Source organism: Capsicum annuum, chromosome 2 (genome assembly GCF_002878395.1).
Source record: "Capsicum annuum cultivar UCD-10X-F1 chromosome 2, UCD10Xv1.1, whole genome shotgun sequence".
Lineage (NCBI taxonomy): Eukaryota > Viridiplantae > Streptophyta > Magnoliopsida > Solanales > Solanaceae > Capsicum > Capsicum annuum.
In genome coordinates, this window is record NC_061112.1 from 149,062,579 (window position 1) to 149,087,009 (window position 24,431).

A 24,431-nucleotide genomic window follows, 5' to 3' on the forward strand; every position below is an offset into this window, starting at 1 on the left:
GCTTTAGTGTATTTCATAACATATAAAGTACAGAGTATCGTATATTTGTTGACTATAATTTCTACGAAAAAGGCTCGTGCTCATAATTTTAATTTACAAAGTAAGGATTGCAATAACGCATGTAGATTGTACACTTTCAAACCCAAACTTAAATATTATCAGATCTTAAAAAGATATTGATTGCTAATGAAAGATTTACAGTTAGAAAACAAAATAGAAAAACATAATATGCAGCATAACTAGAACTTTTGGAAAGAAAAATATAAAATATATTTGACCAAAATAAAAAAATATAAAGGGAAGAGGACAAATCATACCTCCATAGTTTATAGTAAGAGATTTGAGAGTTAATTATGTTTATTCACATCTAGATTTGCCTTAAGACCCAAGGCTTAGGGTTAAAAAAATTAATCTATACATATGTTTTGTTAAGTAAACATAATATAGTAGTGCATCTGATATATTTTTGCAATTGAAACAGTCATTACATAACGTAAAAAAGTAAACAGTTTACTATCTATACATATTAATTTATTCGGTTTGGTTCATTTTTAAAAAAATCATCTCATAAATTAATTAAAAAATTGTTCCCTTAGTTTCAATTTGTTTGACTTATTTTTCTTTTGATTTGTTAAAAAAAATTATCATTCTTCTTTTTAATAATTTTTTAATTTCGACTTACTATATATCATATGTAAAACCACAAGAAATATATTTTAATGTATTTGATATATTTTTAGTTAAATTTTAAAATAGTCAAATATCTTTTTTTTAATTAATTAAATTTTGTGTTCAATTAAAACAAATAAATTAATTGACTCGATAAAATTCGTGTTGTACGTATGTTTGAATGGATGTTCAAATTAATGATTGAGAGGGACACCGCCGGAGCTATGGTTCGGAGAATACCCGAGCCGAGCAAGTTGCGATATTTTTATAATCTTTTAGTATCTGACAAAGGCTCGTGTATGATCCAATCACTTTTTCCACTAGCCACGTCGCCTTCACCAACTTGCTAATCCATCTACTTGTTACCTTCTAATCATTAAGCGACACGTATACTCCAACGTCCACGTATAAAGGAAGTGCTAAGTTGTACTCGAGTGGAGTCTTCATTTTTATATCTCTCTCTATATATATATATGATTGAAAATAATACTATCTCTTTCTTATTTTATGTATCGTTATTTGACCGAATATGGAATCTAAGAAATATTTTTTTTATTTCATTTTATGTATCGTCATCTGATCGGGCACAGAATTTAAGAAATAAATAAAGACTTGGTATTTTTTACCAAATTATCCTTCGTTAAAACAAGGTACTATTATTATTTTTAATGAAGCGGACCCTTATAAATGAGACAAATAAGGGTGAAAGTGTAATTGTGTCTTTGAATAGTTAAGGAAATGTGATATTCTTTTTGGAACGGACAAAAAAAGAAATGATGACACATAAAATGAAATGGAGGAAGTAAGCCTTACAAAATTGTCCTCTTAAAGTTATTTTAATGTTTACTTTTTAATTGTTTTTTCTTAATTAGTGGGTTCGAATGATGTCATTAAATAGTTACCGAATAAGAAAAAGTAACATTTTATTTGGGACGGACCAAAAAGAAAATAGCAACACATAAAATGAGATGAAGGGATTATTGTTAAACCTTTTCGATTTCTTCCTCTGCTTACTTTTTCAGATTTGAAACTACTCTACGGAAATTTTTGATGCCGCCATTAATTGTAGTGGTGATTGAGATTTCTCTTCCCTCAATAGAAAGTATCGGTTCGATTGAGAGTGAATTTTTTTTTTTTGAAAGCATCATTTGTCAAAAATGATACCTATAGTGTCTGGTTTAAATTTAGCCATATTTCAATACGGATATTAAATAGTTAGTGATATAAAGAGAAAAAAAAAAAAAGAAGCAAGTTGTATTATTTTAGAAAATGAGGGGTCCACTATAGATCTTCTCTTTGATTTTTATCCTTAGCGTATTTTTGGGAGATTCTTTTTGGACCACTTGCTCCCCCCTACAGCTTCTCATAATCATAATTCCTTTTACTCGTGTCCCTTTATTTTCGATTTATCCAGCTCAGTTTTCATCTTCCTCCTTCTGCTTTTCTTCTCTTTAAAGACACCAACAACTATCTAACTAACATTCTTGGATTCTAAAACTTATACACTAAACAGTAGTATTGGTTTCATAAAGTTCAATGATAATGTGTCAAATTCTGTTCCTATTGAAAATCAAGTGATCTAATTAATTTACTTATATTTTTGTCAGTTTTTACTGAGATGTTCTATTACTGATCGGGTACCTTGCTTCTGTAGATCTACACATTGAGACTAAAACACAGGAAAGAAATTAATCACTTACTCTTTTAATCGTAGTTGGAGTTTCAACCTTGACGTTCAATATATTTAATCACTTTATTGATCGTTAAGCTAAGTCCACGAATATCATTTGTTATGAGATTAAAACTTTTATAAAGTGAAATCTGTAACTAGAGTTGACATTTTAATGGTAATAAAGTGAAGCTATTTCATTATATTTTTAGTACTATCTTTAGATTAGGTCACTAAGAAAATAAAAATTACCAAACAAACATTTGGTTCTATCTCCCGGCGGTTAAAAAGAGGCTTGTTTTGGACTAAAGGACAGTCCGGTGCACTAAAACTATCGCTATGTGCGGTGTTCGGGAAAGGATTTCATCACAAGGATGTATCGTACGTAGTCTTACCTTACATTTCTGCTAGAAGCTGTTTTCAAGGCTATTTTCCTAAAAAGAAAAATAATTGTTTAAAAGAGTACTAGTTAGCTGATTATACAATTAGAATACCTACGGATTGTGTTATTTTATTTTGTTTACTAGACTATTAAAGTTCACACGAAAGGGCAAGCATAGGTAGAGTACTCATATAAATAATTTAGCAACATGCTTAGGAAATAAATAAAATAGTTTTCATCTATCTTCTGGAATTGACATAATTAGTTTGCAAGTTGTTTTAAAGTAATACCGACCAAGAGCAAGTTGCACAGAAAAATAATTAAATGTTTTTTTATCTATAAGTGAAGAAAATAAAAGCCAACTTTGAAAGAAAACAACGTCGTCTGTCAAGATGTTTTTTTTTTCTTTCATCTAATTTTTGATATACGTATAAAAAATAACTAAATTTAAATTTGTATTGAAAAGTTTTATTTTGAGGTTAGAGCATCTCATGATAAAGACTACTTCATACATTTATGCACAAAATCTTTATGATTAATGATAAGAAGTATTTACTACTTCACCGCAATTTTTATTGGTGTTTGTCAAGTTGTTGCTGATGGATCTAAGTGGCTATGCAGGTGAAAATTATTATACTATTTGTCTAATCAACCCACTTGACTTAGCTCATGTGATGGAGCCACTAACTAAAACAACTTTATTATTCTGTGGTTTTGATTCAATGAATCAAAAGTATTTGTCCCTTATCATTTCTTTTTCTTGTACTATACAACATAGTATGTTAAAAAGGGGAAAAAGAAGCATCATTTATACTACTTTATTGTCAATTCTCAAACACAAGTTTTTTTTTTCGCGAATCAAACATTCACGTACGTAACTTTCGACAATGTTATCTCTTTCAACGATTGTGATGTTCCAATGTGGAAACAATTTTACAAAAGATGCGGTTTTGACAAACCAAAGTACTTCCTATTTGGGCAGAGTTTGAAGTTTATAAAATTAAAATTTTATCATTTAAAAGCTAATGAATTTTAAATTAATAATATATGCGATAATTTTTTCTTATAATAAATGTAATCTAAATGAAATTTTTATATAAATTTAAATTATTTTTACTTTTTGAGATAGATTCAATGTTCATTTTATTAATATTGTACTACAACAAGACTCTGTGAGTGTTTGAGTAATGTATGCGATAATTTTTTCTTATAATAAATATAATCTTAATGAAATTTTTATATAATTTAAAATTATTTTTACTTTTTGAGTTAGATTCAGTGTTCATTTTATTAATATTGTACCACAACAAGACTCCGTGGGTGTTTGAGTAATGTATGCGATAATTTTTTCTTATAATAAATATAATCTTAATGAAATTTTTATATAATTTAAAATTATTTTTACTTTTTGAGTTAGATTCAGTGTTCATTTTATTAATATTGTACCACAACAAGACTCCGTGGGTGTTTGAGTTAGTTTTTAAGCTGGACAAATTAACTTATAAGTTATATTTTACTTAAAAAAGTGTTTGACAAATTTTATAAGTGTTTAAAAAAAGTTAATTTTTGATTTTTTAAGTAAAAAATAAGAAATTAGCATTCCTAACTTTTTTTTTTTTAAGATTATAAGCTATTAGAGTTGACCAAGTAAATTACATTTATATCCCTTATAATTATTTCTTATTTCAAATTTATCCTTGTAGCCTTTCACTTCCTTGTTGAAGGTCATCTTTTGATGTTATTATTTGATTAATTTTGATATCTAGGATTCTCAATATCCATTTTCTCTTAAGAAATCTGAACACATGCTCCTCCTTAGGCAAATTGGATTTCAATGTTTCCTGAAACACAATCAAAAGATTAATATTTTCAAGATTTATTCTAATATGACAAATTTAACTCTAGCCATGTTAGTACTTTATTTGTATGAAACTATTTATCTATTAATGTAATTATAATGATTAGTAACACATATATTTTGCTTAATGATAAGCTCGACATATATATTAATACTATCCTCAAAGGTAAAAAACAACAAGTCCAGTTTAATAAAAAAATGAAGTGTCGTCACAAATTGCACCTTAATGATACGAAATCTTAACATAACTGTGAAAAAACAAATAATTTTTTAATATATAACTATTTTTTTTCAAACACAAACATTCAACACTTAAACTCTTAAGAAATGATCTTTTAGCGCAAAAATTAATAGTCATTCATGAAAATTATATATATATATATATATATATATATATATATATATATATATATTAAAATATATATTAATTTTCATTTGTATCATTTTAGCAATGAAAATTAATAATAATCAACTCTATATATTATTAACAGCTATAAGGGTATTTAAAATATTTTGATAAAAAAAGTGCTTAAAAGCATTATTTATCAAACACATCAATAATTTTTTTTCAATTTTATCACTTTTATCTAAACACTTAAATGCTTATTTTTTAAATAAGTTCAATACTTTTAAAATATTTTTTTTCAGCTTATGCAACCGAACTCACAATCTCAGTACTTGATTCCTACTATTTTAGTTTGGATCATATTATACCGTTCACTTTTTAAATGACATTCTAAACGTATGAGGAAGTGAGTGTAGAATGTCACATATATTATTAAAAAGATGATTTTAGACAATTCTTATATCATGAGCTAATTTTTAAAATTAAGTTAATTAGAAATTATCTCAACCTAAATTTTCATGTGATGAAATCATGTTAGGTTAAAAATCACAAATATAAACATAATTTAATAGTTAACGTGTCAAAAGCGTTATAAAATCATGTTAGGCTAAAAAAAGCATACTTCTAACAGTTTAACATGTCACAAGCATTTGTTAGATCAAATTAAGGGTGTGTTTGGTATGATGGAAATTATTTTCTATTTTTTCTTATTTGGTTGTAGTAAAGTATTGAAAAAATATCTTTTAAGATAATTCATTTTATTGTATTTGAAGGAAAACGATAAATATGACTTATGCCCGCAAATTCACCCCTCTCCCCCACCCCAACAACACTCATATTCACATAACTAAAGAAATTCACATTTCTCAAAAATTTACATTACTCGAAAATATCTTTTTGGTGTTTTGTTTCAATTTTTCATTACTTGAAATAAAAAATAGTAAAATCCGATTTTTTTCCCTTTTCAGTATTCGTTGAATATATTGTTATTTTCATGTTACTTTTACTAATTGCATATTTCATTTTGTCATCAATGTAACTTGTTTCACAAGATTGAATAAGCTTGTTGTTCCGTTATATATTTATTGCTTGTAGTATCTTGAGATTGTCCTGACAAAATATTGAAAAATGTCTCATATATTTGCTAATTAATAGTTTCTTAAATTTAGTGATTGTAACATTTTGGTATTTGATATTAATATTATTTGATATGCTTAAATTAGTTCTTATAAATTATTGAGTTGCTAGAGACACTGATATACTAGTTGACTGTTAGTAATATTTTTTTAAAAATATTTTTTATTCACCAACCTAACACCATAAAATATTTTTTCATTCACCAATAAAACATGAAAAAATAAGTAAAAATCCAACTTATTTTTTTGGAAAATATTTTTGATGAAAAATATTTTCCATCATACGAAACACACCCTAAAAAATACGTTTTATTCCAATAAAGAAATACTATCAAATAAATTAAAATGAAATGAGTAAAAAAAAGCAAGAGTTGTAATAAAGGAAAAATGAAAGAGAGGAAAAGTTGGCGTTAATAACCAACCAAGGCTCAAGTTAGAGCATAAAATACAAGATTGCCAAAAATGAAACGTGTCGACAAAATGAGGCATGTATGACAATGATACACGTCAATACCTGCTTCCCCATAAAATGGTTTTGAAGCCAGCCAGCCAGCCAGCCAGCCAGTCACATAAAGGTACCCCATACGTCAACACTCATCCGCCACGTGTCAAATAAATTGGCCCCCGCTACCACGTTCTCACAACGGCCAAGCACTACATTGTCTAATTATAAGCACACCCATTTTGTTTGATTCATACTAATTTAAGACTCCCAATAATAAATAGTTAGTATAACGATTTTTTATTTGGTTGAATTAAAATTTAAACTCTGTGTTTGATCATTAAAATATAATTTTTTGAAATTGAAAATAGAATTAAAATTAAAATTAGAGTTAGAGTTGTATTTCATCATAAATATAAATTAAAATTATTTTTAAAATTTATGAAAGAAGTAGAAATAAAAAAAATGAAAACAAATTTTCCTTATTTTCAATTATTCAAAATATAATTTCAAATTATATTTGAAATTTTCATGATCAATAAAATAATTTTCTGGAAAAAAATAAAAAATTACTCATACCAAACGGTTTAGTTTACTGAACCAATGATGAAAGATGTATTGAAAGAAAACGACAAAGATAAAAATAGTATTCAATTTTTTTCTAAGAAAATATTTATAAACAAGATAAGTAATTAAAAATAATTATTTTTTTTAAATAATATAAAATTAAATTAAATTATTTTTAATGTAAAAAATAATATTTTTATTGAAAGCGAAAAAAATGAAAAAGATACGCATTAAAACGAGATGGCAAAAGTATTTACTCCCTCTATTAAGAATTAATTGTCACTAATTTTTTTAATTAAGTTTTAATGTATTATATTTGTGGTATTAAAATAAAATAGTTTTTAAAATTTTGTTAATTATTTATTTTTAAATTAATTTTAAAACAATAATAAATATTAATTAATAAAAATAACATAATAAAATAATTATATTTACAATTAAAATGTGCTAAAGTAAAAAATGGAGGAACAAGGGAGTACATTAATCCCTACGACTGTTTGCGTGACCACAAAAGAAAAAAAGCTCTAGATGGAGACCGTCACGGCATTTACGACTCCAAGATTTTCTCCGCCACGTGTCACAACAGCCCATATCCATACGTCTGAATAACCGACACGTGTCCATCAGCTTGGTTTACCCTTATAAAATTCCAGTTTTTTGCAGTTAATGAAGAAACACACCTATTAAGGGAATGGTGGCGAGTGGCGACGTCCCTTTAAACCAGGTTGTCTAAACCACGTGGACAAAAGAGAGACTCTTCGTGCCTACCACGTGTCGATTTCTGCTGCCTTTTACGTTTCATCGTTGAGGGTCTTTTCGTCAATCCATGCCTAAATATCATCAATACTAAAGTCGTGGTGTTTCATCAACTTGTTTCTCGTCGTCTCTTTTTCTATTCTATTTCTTTTCTTCTTTCTTGGTGCCCATATTTATTTATGTTGGCCCAAGTTAGCTCTGTTTCAGGCAAATTATGGAACCCCGATAACTACATTCTCTAACGTTTACACAATTTTTTTTATTTGCCTTCTTTATAATAATAAAGAAGTTGTTTAAAGCTTCAGAATTTTGCTTCAATTTGAGGGTATTTGGTTGTTGTTTTCCCTGTTTATTTAATGGCTGAAGCTGAAGAAAACAGAGAAAAGAGGAGTATTTCAATGCAGATGAATCTTTTTTCAGGAGATCTGTTGAATAAATTCATGAACGGAGGAAACAACTCACAAGGGAAATTCAAGGAGGAGGAGGATGGTATAGAGCTGAGTTTGGGGCTATCATTGAACGGTAGATTTGGTGTGGACCCACAAAAGGGTAACAGACTAAAACGTTCTTCTTCAATAGCAAACTTTGCATTCCCCGGCGGGGATGAGAGGAATGGTTGTTCATTCCCGGCCGGTTCATACGCGGCGCCGGCTATTGCGAGGACATGCTCGTTGCCCGTTGAAGCTGGAGAGGAGTGCAGAAAGAGGAAGGAGTTGCAATCGTTGAGACGTTTGGAGGCGAAAAGGAAGAGAATGGAGAAATTACAGAATGTTAGAGTTAAGGATAAGGTTGATTTGGATGAAAGTCCTGAAGAAAATGGAAATGTTTACAGTGATGGTCACGGTCAAGTTGTGAATAATGGGAATTCGTTGCCGTTGTCACAGGGGTCCATGGGTTCTCAGGGGAGTGGTTCTTCAGGAATTTCTGATTTTGGGAGTCAACCTATTCAAGGTATCATCACTTTCTCTTAATTTTATTTATTCCCAATTAAATACTGAATCTTTTTGGACATAGAATTCTCGAATTTATAGTCGTGAAAGGTCTTATTTTGCCCTGAATTTGCCATTGGATGATCTTTGACAAGATGTTTGTCATTACCATGCTGTTAACAGTGTTTTTCATTACTGTGTCTTGGACCACTAGCACGTGGATACTTGAAACTTTTTAAGGGCTGAGAAGACGAATATTTTAGGTTGTTTGAGTTGAACAATTGTAGATCCAGTGAAGGAATTAGGCATTCTAATGCAATTTTTCATAAATTGATGTGGCTTGGTAGACCTTATGTCTAGAATTTCTGATTGAGTTATGACATAAAAGAGCATCATTACGGCCTGGTTGTTACTGGATCTTCCTACCGGTGAGCATCATTGAGTTATGGCATAGCACAGATGCGCCTCATTAGCTCCTATGTAATATGCAGAGTGACAAGAATAGTGTTGCGTATTCTTCCACTTTTAAGTTGGGATGTTGAATATGGAAAATTGGTAGACAGTGCGCATATGCAAATTTGCTTTATGACTTATGAGAAGAAATGAACTAGGATAAAGATTACTCTCAATCAGGTGAGCTTGTGAATATAGATCTTCAAAGAAGAATCTTTTTCTTTAACATCTGGTCTATGCGCTGGGCCATCTGTAATGATTATTCAACGACTGGCTTGTTTTGTTGCCATGAGTAGAATTCCGGCCATACCATAATCGATAAATCCAGATGTGCTTGAAAATTGTGCATGGAGCAACAGAATTTTCATAATTTAGATTTCTATTTTATAAGAAGTGAGATGGACAAATGGTTAATTGCCAAAGAACTAAGACAACTCCCTGTAGATCGAATCCATTTGGAACTTTCCTGTCGTTTTCCTGAATTCACCCCGTCATTGATGTTGCTGGTGTTCCCGAAATTGGCTGCTGCTTTCCCTTGTTCCACCTCGTAATTTTTAATTTTTAATATTCCTTTTGACTGATCCGACCTGCTCATTCGACCAAGGGTGTATTTTGATATGCGGCAACATACTATTGATATTTGGCTGTATCACTTGTTTCCAAGGTCGGACTCAGCTGCAGATTATCAAGTGCTAGAGCACTCGTTAATCCGAACTTAAAGTTTTGTATATTTATATAGAATCTTCTCAAAATATGATTTTATCTGTGCACTTTGGTTAGGAGGTTGAGTTGAGTGTGTGTCTTTGGCGTTCTGAGTCCGATATTCAGATGACGCAGATGCTCTTTTAGTAAAGTCGTTTCTTTTAACATGAAGTCAAATGTTTTCATTTTTTTAAACTCAATACAAATTCTTCCCTAAATTTTAGTGATTCTTGTTCGTCTTTCTTGTTTCTTGTTTACAATTCCTCCTCTTTTTTTCTTTGTTTGTACTTTTATGTTTAGTTACAAATTTGCTTTTACGTACATGTAATTTGTTACAGAAAGAGAAAAAGAACCAGCTAGCAATTGCTTCCCTCTTTTTTTTGCTTGAGAAATTGGGCAATTTGGCTAAGAAATTCTTCAGGCTAATTTTTTTAGCAGGAAGTTGTTTAAAAGTTTTTTTTTTTATATAGGATGATAGTAGAGAAAATTAAGTGGCAGATGATAAAAAGGTCTTTAAATAAAAAATGGAGGCAACTTTGACCAGTTAAAGTCAAAACTTTATTTAAATTGTGAATAAGTTAATTAGGATGTAAAGTTTAATTTTTAAAATTTTTAAAAAAGTCTTCCGACTCCAAATTTCAAATTTTAGAGTTTCCCTCTTCTTATCTTTCAATCTTTCCTCCTCTTCTTTTCTTTCTCCCCATCTTCTTTTTTTTCTTTTCCTCATCTTCTTCTTCTTCCTCTATTTTTCTCTCTATAGATTTTCCTCTTCTTCCATCTTCTTTTTTTTCTCTTTTCATTTCGTTCCTCCTTTTTTAATTTTCTTGAACTATTTTCAGGGGCGGATGTAGCACTACGAATGCGGGTTTCCGGGAACCCCCAACATTTTCGTATACCTTGTAATTATATTAAAAATATATTAAATATATAAGAATTATAAATGAGGAACCCATAAACAAAGTTGGCTTATTGGTTCAAAAAGGGCTTGAAGAAATGACTCACATGCTATACTCCAGTTCGAATCCCCTTGGAACAACCATTTTTTTTTATTTTATTGAAAACCCACAAACTTAAAATCCTGAATCCGCCTCTGACTATTTTTTTTTAAAAAATTAAAAAGTTTGAAAAGAAATTTTTTGATTTCTTTTAAAAATGAATGAAGAAATAATTTAGCAAATTTAGCAACTACGAGAGTTGCTTCAGCAACTACGGTAATTGCTGCAACAACTACTATTAGTTGTTGTGTTACAATAATTATCGAAGTTGCTGCAACAATTATTGACTGTTGCTGCAGCAACTTTGATTGATACTTGCTTAATTTCTGAAAAAAGATTTAATTGGAGAAGGAGCCCACGAAAAAAGTGATATATATGGTAAAAATGGAGGTGGTGGTGCTGGTGGTGACGCCGAATGAGAAGATGATATTTGTTGTAGTGTTGATAGGGATAGTAATAGAGGAGAAAGAAGAAAAATAGATGATAGTTATGTAGGAGGAGGAAATAATGGTGAATCTGGAAGAGGTGACAATGATATTGATAGTGATAATGGAGAAAGAGGAGGTGGCGGAGGCGGGCGGCAACAAAAAGGGTGTGGAGAAGGAGCGGTGGTGATGGTGTCGGGATCTTTGTGTAAATAATAAAACTTGAGGATTTTAAAATTAGTGTCATTAACACTAATCTTAAAATTGGCACCTCTACTCAATTTTTCGTTCATTTTTTAGTAACCTTGTTAATAATTGTGCACCTATAACAAGTGACCCAGAGCAACTTCATTTTAAACAAATGAGCACCTACAAGCTTAAAATCCTGCATCTATTACTGCAGTTGCCTGTTACAGTAGTAGAATTTGACCGTACTTCGTTTGGGATGACAAAATATCTTTTGAGGGGAGTTTTATTTCCTAGTATGTTTCAGTAGAATTTTCTCTCTTCTTCACTGCTACATGCTCCAATTCAAAGCAACGACCACACTTGCGGAGGAGTTTTTTGGCCTATGATTTGCCTGGTCCTTGTACTTTATTTGGGATGGCCAAATGTTGCTTCGAGGGAAATTCTATTGTTTATGTTCTAGTAGAATTCTGTCTCTACTTGAACAATCTTATGGGCCAGTGCAAAACAACCACACATTGCCTATGATTTGCCTGGTCCATCGTCTATGAGAGGAGTTTTATTGGCTATATCATAGAGAACTAGACGCCTTCTGCGACACAATATGTTCCAACTCAAAACAGCCTACCACTTACATTGAAACTATATTGCCTACATGTCCTCATATGATCCTTCGAGTGGAGCTATATCAACTAGGTTCTAGTAGAATTTGATCCCTCCAACACTGCTTTCCAACTCTAATTAGCAACCAATTGTAGTGAGCATTCCTGTTTTGGATGCTCTAGCATGATCCTTGGATCTCTGTATCACGATGTTTTTAGAGCTGTTGAGATTTGAAGTAAGCTTTGATTTCCGTGTCTGTCCTTGTATGTGGTTGTGGATCGTCGTCCTGTTTCTCTCTTACTAATGATTCTAGAAGGAAAGGACTTAACCCTGTTTTCCATCTAACTCTATTTCAGGGGCAGGTGACAGTACTGGAACAAATACTCCGACTAGCTTCAAGCCTTCAGTGCAAGAGCGTGAACGGAAACAGGTAGCTAGACTACCTGAAACCACCAGTGAAAGATCACCTAGCACATGTAATGGAAGTGCTAACATGGAAGCAAAAGAAATGTTCAAAGACTACATGCTCAACATGCCTTGTGTTTCTACAATGGGCGACGGGCCAAATGGTAGAAAGATTGAAGGGTTCCTGTATAGATACCGGAAGGGAGAGGAAGTGAAAATAATGTGTGTTTGTCATGGTAACTTTCTCACCCCAGCTGAGTTTGTGAAGCACGCTGGTGGCGGTGATGTTGTGAACCCATTGAGGCATATCGTCGTCAATCCTTCAACTATGTAGAGATGATGCCAGTGGGATTCTACAATCGCGCTACGCAAAAGGGGGTAAAGCTTCAAGAATTTAGCTTTACTATCATCGTTCATCTTCTTTTGTAACTTGGACCAAGGTTCTTTTATTTTTCAGTAGCTAGTAGTTTTTTGCGGGATATTGAGTAGTCAATTGGCAAGTTTATCCTTTTTCTGCGGGGGGAAAATTGACAATTCCCGTTGGCATCAATCTTTTTAGTTATTTGTTATTTTGGAAGTCCGTAATGTACATATGCGAAAGACTGTGAAGACTGTACAGTGCGCGCGGTTGAATCTGGTCTCATTCGGAGGCATCAATAATTTCCAACACAAAATGTGGCTTTTGCAGAGGTAATAGCAGTGGAATCTTACAAGCTCGCCCAGCTTCTGCTCTAAATTGGTGCAGTTTCATGGTGTTTTGAGTTAAATTACCTGAAATTTTCGTATTGCTTCTCTCTTTTATGACTGCGTATGTTTCTAACGTTAACATATTCGTAAGTAGTATATGTACTAATGACACTCGTGTACTCTTTTTGAATGTTAGTTTAAAAATATTCATTTAACCTTTATGGAAAAACAAATCAAGAGGCAAGAGTGAAGTTGGGGGTTTGTTCCCAGAAGGCGTAAAAATTGACCGAGTATGCTTTGTTTTGTTGCTAAGCGGTGCTGTAAGTGAGGGGCTTGTGATTTTTCCATCTAGATCAGAGGTCTCTCGTTTTCTACTTAAAACAAAAGGGTCTCACTTCAGTCTAAATCAGAGGTTTCATGTTTAAAATATGTCTAATTTAGTCTAATCTTTTAGCTAACATTTTGTGGGAATCAATGTGGTTTATATCCTTTGGGTAATTGTGCTTGGGAGTGCTACAGTATGCCTAATTTTTTTTTCGGTCAACAGACAATATGCCTAGTTACATTATACGTGTATTGTGTATTTGATTCGTAATCTTCGAGATTAACGTATAGAAGAAAATGGTATGCGTTCTTGCTACGTCGAAATATATATAAAGAATTCGTCTTCTGGCCTTTAACACGATGTAAAAGTACAGGGCTCATTAACACTCGGTGGACTTCCTTTTTATTTGCTCAGTCACATTATTGTGGTAGGTACACCTACTAGTGTGTTACACAGTAGCTGTCAGATAAATATCTACATGAATTGTCCCAACCTGAAATGTGTAGTACCAGGAAAAAATAAAAATCAAATATGTACAGTTGCTGCAAAGTGAGAGAACAAATGGATTGGAAAAAAACATAGTGAGTTGAATTTTACTTCTGTTTTTTCTTAGATTTGGCTCTACAGTCGGAGATTAAAAAAAGAAGAAGAAACAAATCGTTTCATAACGGATTGAAACATATTTGTGTAGAAACAGTCCAGGGTTGTTTGGTTTCTAGTTAAAAAGTGAATATTCATATATTAAAATTAGCATAACTAGTATCATAAATTTTGTCACAGTACACTAAATATGACGTTCGTTACTTATTACGATCAATTTGAGTTATGAGGAAATATATATTATTGAATAACTAGATTTAGCGTAATTAATTTTTGTATTAGGAATATTCGCATAACTCTTAACATGCTATCAAAGGATCTTATAGTTTCACGCTAAATGCCAGATCAGACAAAAACTTTTTCCAAAAATTCGGGAAACAATTCAAAAACTGTCTGATACTTTTGTGTTACTAAGATACTAGTATTTCATAAGACTTAAAACTTAAGACACGTATGTAGTTGAAAGGGAACAAACAATATAAAGTACTATTAAACAAACTAAAGAAGTGACGTGAATAGAGTTAGATCTATTTGTAGAAAAAGATTCATGTATAAAGAAAAATGTCAACAAATTTAATAAAATTACCGAAAGTAGATATTCTCAACCGTCTGCATGTGATTATTGCTTTTGATAGGTTCTGACGTGTGTGATTTATGTTTACAATATATGTGTTTTTTTTAGTTTATCTGATCTAAATGCCAAAAATTGGTGTTTTGCCCATGCTTGTGGTCTACAAATCTTGCAAACTATTAATGGAATTGACATTAGAGCTACCCTATCTGATTTTGCTTCCTCACAGGGATAAACGTTGTTACAAGAAAATGTACTCTAGTAGCTAGTGGTTGTTACCTTGGTTGGAATTGGTAATTTGCTAATTTCTGACAATTTTACCTAATAAAGTTGACTACATAGGAAAGATTAAAGGGAGAAGAATGACATAATTAATGGAAAATGTAGAACAGTAACGTGATTACTGAAATGGAGCAGCACTAATGGTATGTGGTTGTTTTGGCATAGGAAGGTACCAACAAAATATGAAATGTAAGTTCTATAGAACAATCGTAATCGTAAATAATTTTAGATGAAGATGAATGTCAATTCTTTAAAAGTATCAACGTATTCATTCGATTAGTGTTATTGAAATGTGTAGATGTATACTCTTACAATATTAGAAATGATTGCTATTAACTCGTTTTTTATTTATCTAAAGATTCACTTGGGTAAAAAAAAATATAAAAACCTCTTCATTTGTGATTTGTTTAATTTTCTAATGTTGAAAATGAAACAAATTTGAACCAAATAAAATAGAAATTAAAAATTCATTAGCTTGGTTTAATATTAAGGCATCGTAGTTGATCACGCAGCGCTGTAAACTATGTGTATTATATAAGTAGTACTTATTGGTATTAGGCCTGGTGTAGACTTTGACTAATAGTCCCTCCAATTACCTTTACTTGTCACGTTTTCCTTTAATTAATTTTTAATGTTAAATGAAATTATAATAATTTAATGCTTTAAATAATAAATTAAAGTATTTAAAGCTATAGAAAACATACTACTATAAACTATAATCTTTCTCATATTGTACCTATTGTATACTCCCTTCGTTTTGGAATAAGTGAATTATTGGAGTATTTATTGGTGTTTCAAAATAAGTGAATCATTGAATTTTTTTTTCAAATTTTTCCTTATGATTTGACAATCAATTAACTTTTGAAAATATATTACAAGGTCAATTTTTTTTTTAGGATAAAAATAAAAAGTTCTGTTAAATTTATATCTTTAATATCTTTTCCTTAATATATGTGTCAAAATCCAACAACTCATTTATTATGAAACGCAAGGAGTAATATAATAGGTATAAGCCTTTGTACCTGTTAATTTACTGTTCACGTATTGCAAACTTAGCATTTTGTGCTGATAGGTACCAATTTTAGCACTTGAAGGGCCTGATAGATATACCTTAGTTTAGGGGCCTATGCGAATTTTTGAAACAACTTTAAGGTTCTATCGATGAATTTAACCTGTATCTTAATATAATAGTCAACATACATATAATTTGACCTTAAAAAATGATGCTAGGTGACAATTAAAATGAAAACCTCTAATTTTCATTTCTAAGATTTTTTTTTGGTTTAAATTAGGACATGGAAATTGAACGTAGTAGTACATAAGTAAATAAATTGTTGTCATGACCACACCACAACACACAACACACAACACCTCCTCTTACGTTTGGGACAAAGTCTGCATCTTTACTTGCTTCTTCTGCTATATACTTGCTTCACTCGCTCACTTAAACCCTTTGCTTGATCTTCTTCAACGAAGTACGTTAAGGTGGCTAAAAAAATTGTCAGGTCACAATTTTGGGATTGCATTTATTAGGGCAAAGGATTGTCAAATCAAACATTCCAGATCGAGCGAGCGAGCATTGATCTCATCTCGCCGTCTCTTTAGATCTGTCTTCGTCGCTCTGGAGCTTGTTATATTCGTAAGAAGTGAACACTTGTATTCTTTATTTCTTTCACTTCACTGCTTTTCGCATTCAACCTGATTCACTTTTCTCTCTTTACTTCTCACTTAATTTATGATTTCTCATTTTTCTTCTTCTTCTTTTTTTTTTTTTTTTTCTCAAGTGCCTGCATTATTGTTATTTGTACTTGTAGGAGTAGCATTTTTTTCTTCTTTTTGAATTTGTAGGTTTTGGCGTGACTCACATGTTTTCTTCGTTTGTGGTTCATATGCTTTTTCTTTAGTCCCGTACAGTAATTCTAATTAAGCGCCATAGGTTGCCTTTTTTTTTTTTTTCTTCTTTTTTTTTTGAGAATTTACGTACTATATGATTACCTGTGTGGATTTTAATCACTGTTCAACATTGGAAAAATGCTGATGGTTCATAAACGGAGACTGCTAATTTCAGCTGATGTAGCGACCAATCTTTATTTGTAAATTTCTACATTTCATGTTGATGTGCAGCATGCTGGAGAGTTACTGCATCTATCAGTTATTGAGGTTCTAAAAGACAGTATTATGTATGTGACTATTTTACTCAAGCTGCTAAGTGCGTACTAACTGACTCAGCCCTTCTTAAACATTTGCTAGCCTCTAAGCCATTAACTCGTCTCTAAATCTCTAGAGCACCAGATTTTGCGCGTTTATGGACTGACCAGATGACATTATTCATTTTGCATCTGACCTTCTGTTTATTGATATCTAACCATTGAATGACCGTGGGCACGCAAACAAGACCATATAGTATAATGGTTGCTTTTGCTATCTGTATCTGCAATGATTGTGTTTCTTTTCTCTGCCTACTTGATTACTCTTATCACGAAGTGAGTTTATCATCCGCTTCCGTTGAAAGTGTTATTCCTGCTGTATCTGATGAGATTGTTCTTATTGTTTTCTCAAAATGAAAAGTTCTCTCACGTTATCATATATTTTCAGATTTTATCAATCCCTGTTATGACAACAACATATTCAGAAACAGAATTGGCTCATCATACATCATCTTTCGATGAATAAACAACAGTCGAATTGAAGGTGTACCTCTTATCCGCAAAAAAATTGCAGACTTGCGTTACTTGATTTTTGGATTGGAGGGCATCTGTTAGAATTTTAGTTAGGTTGCGGAGGCCTGCTAGCAAATCGCAAAGTGGCATAGAAAAAAAGATGACAATCAACAAGCAACTTGTGTTGACGTATATATATCTCCTTGTGTATATACTGCTATCCTCAGGAGTTATTTTGTACAACAAGGTATATCGTTTTCTATAGCATTCTGTGAGTTTCTTTGGCTTCGCTTTTGTCCTTTTTATGGATCCGTGTTTGATGGTTAGTTTATTCGCGCATTCTCGATTTTCAGCTCTATAGAACATGTTCAGAACTTAAGAGGGATAATTAAGATTAACATTGTGGTTCAGGCAATGTATGAAAGGGACAACAAACACCGACAAGTTGTTATCACACGTATAAAAACAATTGGCAAGTTGTTATGATTTACTTTCTCTGGCTTCCAAGGAGTAACTAAATTAAATTCCCATGTTGTTCGCTTCTTGGTTGGGGATGTCAGGAAGTAAGTAGGGTAACTTTTTATCAAGCTATTTGCTATCCATAATCAGCTTGTACAATTAGTCTAGGTTGAAAAAAAAATTGGAAAATAATTTCTTAGGTTCCATCCAATCACACCAAACAACATGATGGGAAGAGATATCTTGGTGGGGAACTGACTACAGTGTGAGTAATAATCTAACTATGGCCGATGATTGAATATGTTGTACGTGTTTGGTCTATGTGTATTGAAAGATAAACGTTCTTCTAAAGATCATGGTTATGAAGGGACTAAATGGGGAGTGCAGCTCGCATATAGGAATAGAGGTTGTTAACTTAAATAATATTTGACACTAAAACGATAGTTGTTGTTAACTTTAAAATATAGAGGATGGTTTCCTTCTAACCTTTTGGCATTATAGCATTTTCCCCGAATTAAAAGACAGTCCCCTTTATCTTCTGTTAAAGATACTTGTCGCATCGTGAACTTTGAGAACTGTAGAAACCTCGTATCTTAGCATCAATCTTAAAATTGAAAGCACCCTTCTGTTAACTCCTTTCTAAGTTCTCATTTTTCTCCTCTTTTTTCTTCCCCCCTCCACTTACCGTTTAGCAGTTCCTAGGTTTTGGGTCCAATTATGTTTCGCTTTAGTGAGTAAGTTGTGGGGTGAAAGGAATGACTAACATTTTAAAGCTTCAGCTTCTTGGTAACTGGATTAGAAGGAGGGCGTGGAAAGGGAGAAGCAGAAGAGAAAGGATACAAACTTCCTCTGTCTCACTCTCACTGTTCTTTTGCTGTATAGTGTTTTTATTTCAGGGCTGCACTTATGCAATGTCGTTTTCAGAAAAAGACAATGCTGCTGCTAATTTTTTTTTTCTGTATCATTCAAGGTTTATTCTTTATCTTGCCAGTGCCATTAGAAAGAGCTAATGATTCTTGTTCTGGTTTCTTATTTTTGCAGTGGGTACTTTCACCAAAATATTTCAATTTCCCGTTGCCAATAACTCTTACCATGATTCATATGGGCTTTTCGGGCTTAGTAGCTTTCCTTCTTATCCGTGTTTTTAAGGTATTGTAATGTTATTGTAATTACAGTGTTATCTTTCTTGCAGCATTCCATGCTCAGCTCCTCGATGATAACTTCTTGCTTATCTATTAATTCCTTGTTGTAGTACGACTTTCTTGTTTCAGTCGTTATGCATCATTTTCATTTTACCAGTATCATCGCATCTTAAACCTTTGTTACTTTTGTGCTTTTGATGCTATATGCTTTTTGTGCTTTTGATACAATCTTGTCTCTGGGCTTGCTTCTGAGCAAAACAGTTGCTATTTAATTATCCAGCTTCTGCACACCTCGACAAATTCCCCAAGGTACCTTCTACCTCCCACCAGAAGAGGTACCGGGTAACTCTAAAAATTCTGCGGTGATTCTGAAGAATCACTTGTAGAGTTCCTCTTTTTAGTGGCTGGTTCTCAGCAGATACATTGATTTGTATATTCATTCATGTTTAGATATCTAACTTGGAATTTGGCTGTCTTTAGCTACTAAATTTTGATCATAGCTCACTTCTCATCTACTGGGGAGGGGAAATTAATTTATATAGTGCACAATTTTTCATTCGGCTTGATGCGTAAGACTACGGATCAACTGATTTCCTTCCTCTCTTGTTGATTTTCTGCAGGTTGTATCTCCTGTCAAAATGACATTTGAAATGTAAGAATTTGGTCCTTTGCATTCACATTGCCGTTTGATGTAATGATGTACGTTATATTATTTCACCATTTATTGCTGAATCTGCAGATATGCGACGTGTGTGATTCCCATTAGTGCTTTCTTTGCTTCAAGTCTTTGGTGAGATTCTACTTTGAGGAACTGAAAGTCTTGCTTGCCTTTGGTTAGAATGTTCAAATGCCTTTTCTAAGGTGTTCTGTAACCTCATAAAATTAATACATGGTTCAGTAATGGTTTGGCATGAACTCTGTGATGAATGGATTAGTTATGAATGCATGTTGGTGATAGATGAGAATTGACCGTTAACCTATTGTGAACATCTAATGCCTACTTATCATGCACTAACAGAAAAACCATTTATACCGTTAAATCTGAATTTAACATAAAAGAGTAAATTTACATATTATTATTGTTATCTGCCCGTATGTTAAAGAAAGATGTGTTAGATTGGCATAAATTTTGCTCATCGTACATGTGTCCAGCTGGCAAGTCATCCTTATGGAACTCAGAACTAGATAGTGGAAAAAAGAAGAAAAGAATGTACTCTACTGTTCCTATTTCTAATGATGCAGGACACCTTGACCTTTTTTCTTGTTATCTGATAATTTGTGTTTAAACTTTTCCAAGCAATCTGGACGTTTGAGGTCAATGAACTACTTGACTTTTGAGCCAAATTAAGCATTTACATAACCATGAATGCCATCTGTTTCTGTGGTTTTATTGATCGGTTTTAAGTACATTGCCAAATGCTTTTCCTCTATTTGAACAATTGTCTCGTACAATTAGTTGTTTTGCAACAAAAGACGGAAGTATTGACTGGTTTTCCTCGCTCCTCGATTCTTTTCCTCGCTCCTCGATTCTTTCTCCTTTTCCAGGGAAATAGAGTAGGAATTTAGTAAGGCTATGAGACTTTGGATTATAAGAAAATGTGGAAAATTTCGTGCATATATCCTTTTTTTTAGTAAAGCTATGAGACTTTGGGTGATAAGAAAATGTGGACACTTTTGGGCATAATTAACATTCTTTGATTATGAGCAATTGATGTTTTCCACATACTTCGTATTTCTTTGGGAAGGAAAGTGGAGCAGGAATTTAGCAAGGCTATGAGACTTTGGGTGATAAGAAAATGTGGACACTTTTGTTCATAATCAATATTCTTTGGTTATGGGCAATTGATGTTTTCCACGTACTTTGTATTTTCTTTGGGGAGAGTTTTCCCGTTTGCTTCAGTTGCTGAATGGCTATATGTTGCACTATTCACTTGGATATGAGGCTCTAATTATTGTGTTTCTTAAAAAGGCGTATGTTATTTTCTTGCAGGTTTGGAAACACAGCTTATCTGTTCATTTCTGTAGCCTTTATCCAGATGCTCAAAGCTCTAAGTATGCCTGGGTAACACTTTTCTAGTTCTGTATCCTTTGTTTGCAAATGTACTGATTGTATATAGCTTTATGTTGAAATTGCAGTGCCAGTTGCCACCTTTGTCATGGCTGTTATTTGTGGAACTGACAAGTTAAGATGCGATATATTCTTGAACATGCTGTTGGTTAGTGTCGGTGTTGTGGTATCCTCCTATGGAGAAATTCACTTCAACATAGTTGGTACAGTTTATCAGGTCACTGGAATATTTGCTGAGGCTCTTAGGCTGGTCTTAACTCAAGTTCTGCTTCAGAAGAAGGGATTAACTCTCAATCCTATCACCAGCCTATATTACATAGCACCATGCAGGTATGTAATAGATGATCCTATCTCATCGAGTTGAGTTATTTGATCTCATGTGGTGCCAGATGAATAGATGATCCTATGTTGAGGTCTATATGGTTCCTGTTAGGTTTTTCTTTTTTTTTTTCTTTTTTTCTTTACAAAAAAAAAAAGAGGTTCCATTTAAATCTATGCGTTTTAATGATTCCAAACCTCCTACATTGCACATTCCTCTTTTGGGAGAAAGGGTAAAAGTAAATGAAGAACACATACAACTGTAAACCTTTTCCATATTTTTGATTCCTGTCATACATCTACCTGGATGGGCTTGGAGCTACTTTTTCATCTCTTTGTTCTTTAGCATCAACAAGTTCTCATTCTTTATTGACACTGTGACGGCATTGTTCGTCATTTCAGTTAACTGCTGATATTAAAACTTGTAAGAGGCACTTCTGTATCCTTAGTTTCAAGTTGCTTGAGTATGTCCTAAGTGTTATAACTCAAGTTGGAAGGTGTAATCACAGATTTCTTTCTTGTGGAATTCTGACATATATAACTATACCTTTTTGGAAACAGGTGACCATACTTTATATTTCCGTTAGCTTTTAGTCATGTGTTTAGATGTGTCCTGCATCTGGCATAACTTTAGTTATTACTGTATCCGGGCTGGTCTGATGAAGTCAAAAGAGGTAGAAATGATGCTATGGGGATTGGTATTTGGTTGCTAGTTATTTTACAGAAAATTTGTTCTCTGCACATTGATAGGCACATACACTGCTATGTATGAGCTCCTCTCTGAAGTTATCTCACTTAGCAAGAGATTTTCTGTAAAGAGGCAATTGCTGCTATATGTCACCTGAACCTGATAATAAGAAAGTATGAGAGTGATCCCTGTATTTTAAAATGTTTGTCTTTATTTGGTTTTGGAGCGTCATGCAAGTGCCTCCTTGCTGTTTCTTAGGGTTACTTATGATCACATGTTTCAACGTGCAGCTTTGTCTTTCTCTTTGTCCCGTGGTATCTTCTGGAGAAGCCTGAGATGGAAGTCTCACAAATTCAATTCAACTTCTGGATTTTCTTTTCAAATGCACTTTGTGCTCTTGCTCTGAATTTCTCAATTTTCTTAGTGATTGGTAGAACCGGTGCTGTAACCATCCGAGTTGCCGGTGTCTTGAAAGATTGGATACTTATTGCCCTTTCAACTCTTATTTTTCCCGAGTCGACAATAACAACTCTTAATATTGTAGGCTATGCCATTGGTAAGCTTAATATATGTTCTTACTTATGGGAGCTTTTCCGTTCAAATTTCTTACTAAATGTTTTTGTCTTTGTATAGCATTATGCGGTGTTGTGATGTATAATTACTTGAAGATCAAGGATGGTCGAGCTGTTCAACTTCCTGTAGATGGTGTTTCTGATCGAATAGCTAAGGTCTGACCTAATGACTGACTATCCGGTTTCAATTTCAGAATTTGCAGTCTCTTTGTTCATTTTTTGAGTTTGTACTCTTGTTCTTTATTCATCACTTTCTTCTTGTTTTCAATTTTTCCAAAAGGAACCTCAGCATATGATCCATGCTTTTTTTGTTCCTTTGTGAGCCGTGGTTTCGAATATCATGTTCCAACTATGAAAATCATTCTCGTGTGTCTAGAAAAGAGTTGGCTAATAAAGAGTAAAATGGATAAGACAGGAGCTAGAGAATACGCTAAAACAGATGATCAACAGTTAATTTCTTTTTAACATAATTCGAGCTTGAACGGTTGCATAATTATGTATGTCTTTGTTCATCATGGAATCCTTAGCTTGCATGCAAAACTTTCTTCTAGTAAAGATGATTTTATTGCAAGCAGTGCCTTTAATTTTCCTTTCTGCACTTTGCCTCCGACAGGAACTTAAGATGGAGAAGAAGTCATCCGATCTGTATGTTCCAGACGATATTGCTAAGAACAGTGGAGGAAAGGGTACAACGAATGGTTCACCGGATTCTATAGTGGATGAGGAAGCACCCTTTATTCCTTCAAGCAGGGTCTCTCATCTTGGGCGAAGCCCACTTAGCAGCTACTCAGCATGAGAACCGTTAGTTCTTTGAATGTCGTTTTGGGTTCATTTTTTAGAATCACAGTATCGAGCAGTTTGATTAGAGCGGGGTCTTGTTCATACGCCCTCCACCATTTTGGTAAGAATTGCATTTCTTTGCAGAGTACTAGCGCCATTAACATTGATACTAGTTATTTATTGTAATATTGTTTTAGGCTCATCATATTCAATGAAATGTTGATTTTAAAAGATCACGTGATACTCTCTCAAGCCCACTTAAGTAGAGTGGTGTATGCTTATGCCGGGCATCCATAGTTGAGATAATTTTTATTATGCCTTGCAAAGTAAATCTTGATCATAGATTTTAGCTGAGGCAACTTTCTGGGACTGGTGTAGAATTGACACTACTTCAGGTTCTTTGTACGGTTTTCCAATATTTAAACTGATTCAGGGATCCAATTCTTTTATCTGTTAATTGTTAATCTGGGTTATATACGTTTAATTTCACCTTGTTAGTTATCTATTCTATTTTGTTGTTGTATCTGCTATCAGCTATTATATACCACCATGAAGGAAGTCGATAGTACATACTGAAACAACAAGAAGCTATTAGCTATTCTTCCTTGTATGATCATTCCATATGCTCACCTACTGTTCTAAATATAGTAAGGGAAGAGTGTCTGGTCTTATATTATATTATTAAGCATTCAAATTGCTCCGCTTTAGTGATACGATAAGAAGGAATTTGAAAAGAATTTTCAGTCTTAAACTTCT

General features: G+C 32.7%; 2 protein-coding genes across 4 annotated transcripts; both read left to right on the forward strand.

The window, feature by feature from the left end:
- Positions 1-7,744: 7,744 nt before the first annotated feature.
- LOC107860446 (ninja-family protein AFP3) lies at positions 7,745-13,217 on the forward strand. The gene is made up of 2 exons (XM_016705814.2): positions 7,745-8,776; positions 12,475-13,217. The coding sequence occupies exons 1-2, from the start codon at positions 8,182-8,184 to the stop codon at positions 12,855-12,857; spliced, it is 978 nt and encodes a 325-aa protein (XP_016561300.1). The 5' UTR covers positions 7,745-8,181; the 3' UTR covers positions 12,858-13,217.
- A 3,101-nt stretch (positions 13,218-16,318) lies between these two features.
- Positions 16,319-24,139, forward strand: LOC107860447 (probable sugar phosphate/phosphate translocator At3g17430). 3 transcript variants are annotated; one of them, XM_047407505.1, is made up of 10 exons: positions 16,320-16,634; positions 17,584-17,895; positions 19,149-19,256; positions 19,870-19,901; positions 19,989-20,039; positions 21,240-21,301; positions 21,386-21,647; positions 22,614-22,879; positions 22,957-23,051; positions 23,509-24,139. In XM_047407505.1, the coding sequence occupies exons 2-10, from the start codon at positions 17,809-17,811 to the stop codon at positions 23,689-23,691; spliced, it is 1,146 nt and encodes a 381-aa protein (XP_047263461.1). In that variant the 5' UTR covers positions 16,320-16,634; positions 17,584-17,808; the 3' UTR covers positions 23,692-24,139. The 3 variants fall into 3 exon arrangements, with proteins under 3 accessions (XP_047263462.1, XP_047263461.1, XP_016561301.1); XM_016705815.2 differs by having other exon boundaries at positions 16,320-16,627; XM_047407506.1 differs by lacking the exon at positions 19,989-20,039 and having other exon boundaries at positions 16,319-16,627.
- Positions 24,140-24,431: the final 292 nt, after the last annotated feature.

Excerpts from the sequence above, each read along its gene's own strand:
- LOC107860446 (XM_016705814.2), top strand. The coding sequence starts at position 8,182 with ATGGCTGAAGCTGAAGAAAACAGAGAAAAGAGGAGTATTTCAATGCAG. Across the intron at positions 8,777-12,474 it reads TGGGAGTCAACCTATTCAAG|GGGCAGGTGACAGTACTGGA; the intron begins GTATCATCACTT and ends ACTCTATTTCAG.
- LOC107860447 (XM_047407505.1), top strand. The coding sequence starts at position 17,809 with ATGACAATCAACAAGCAACTTGTGTTGACGTATATATATCTCCTTGTG. Across the intron at positions 19,257-19,869 it reads TTCTTATCCGTGTTTTTAAG|GTTGTATCTCCTGTCAAAAT; the intron begins GTATTGTAATGT and ends GATTTTCTGCAG. Across the intron at positions 23,052-23,508 it reads TTTCTGATCGAATAGCTAAG|GAACTTAAGATGGAGAAGAA; the intron begins GTCTGACCTAAT and ends TGCCTCCGACAG.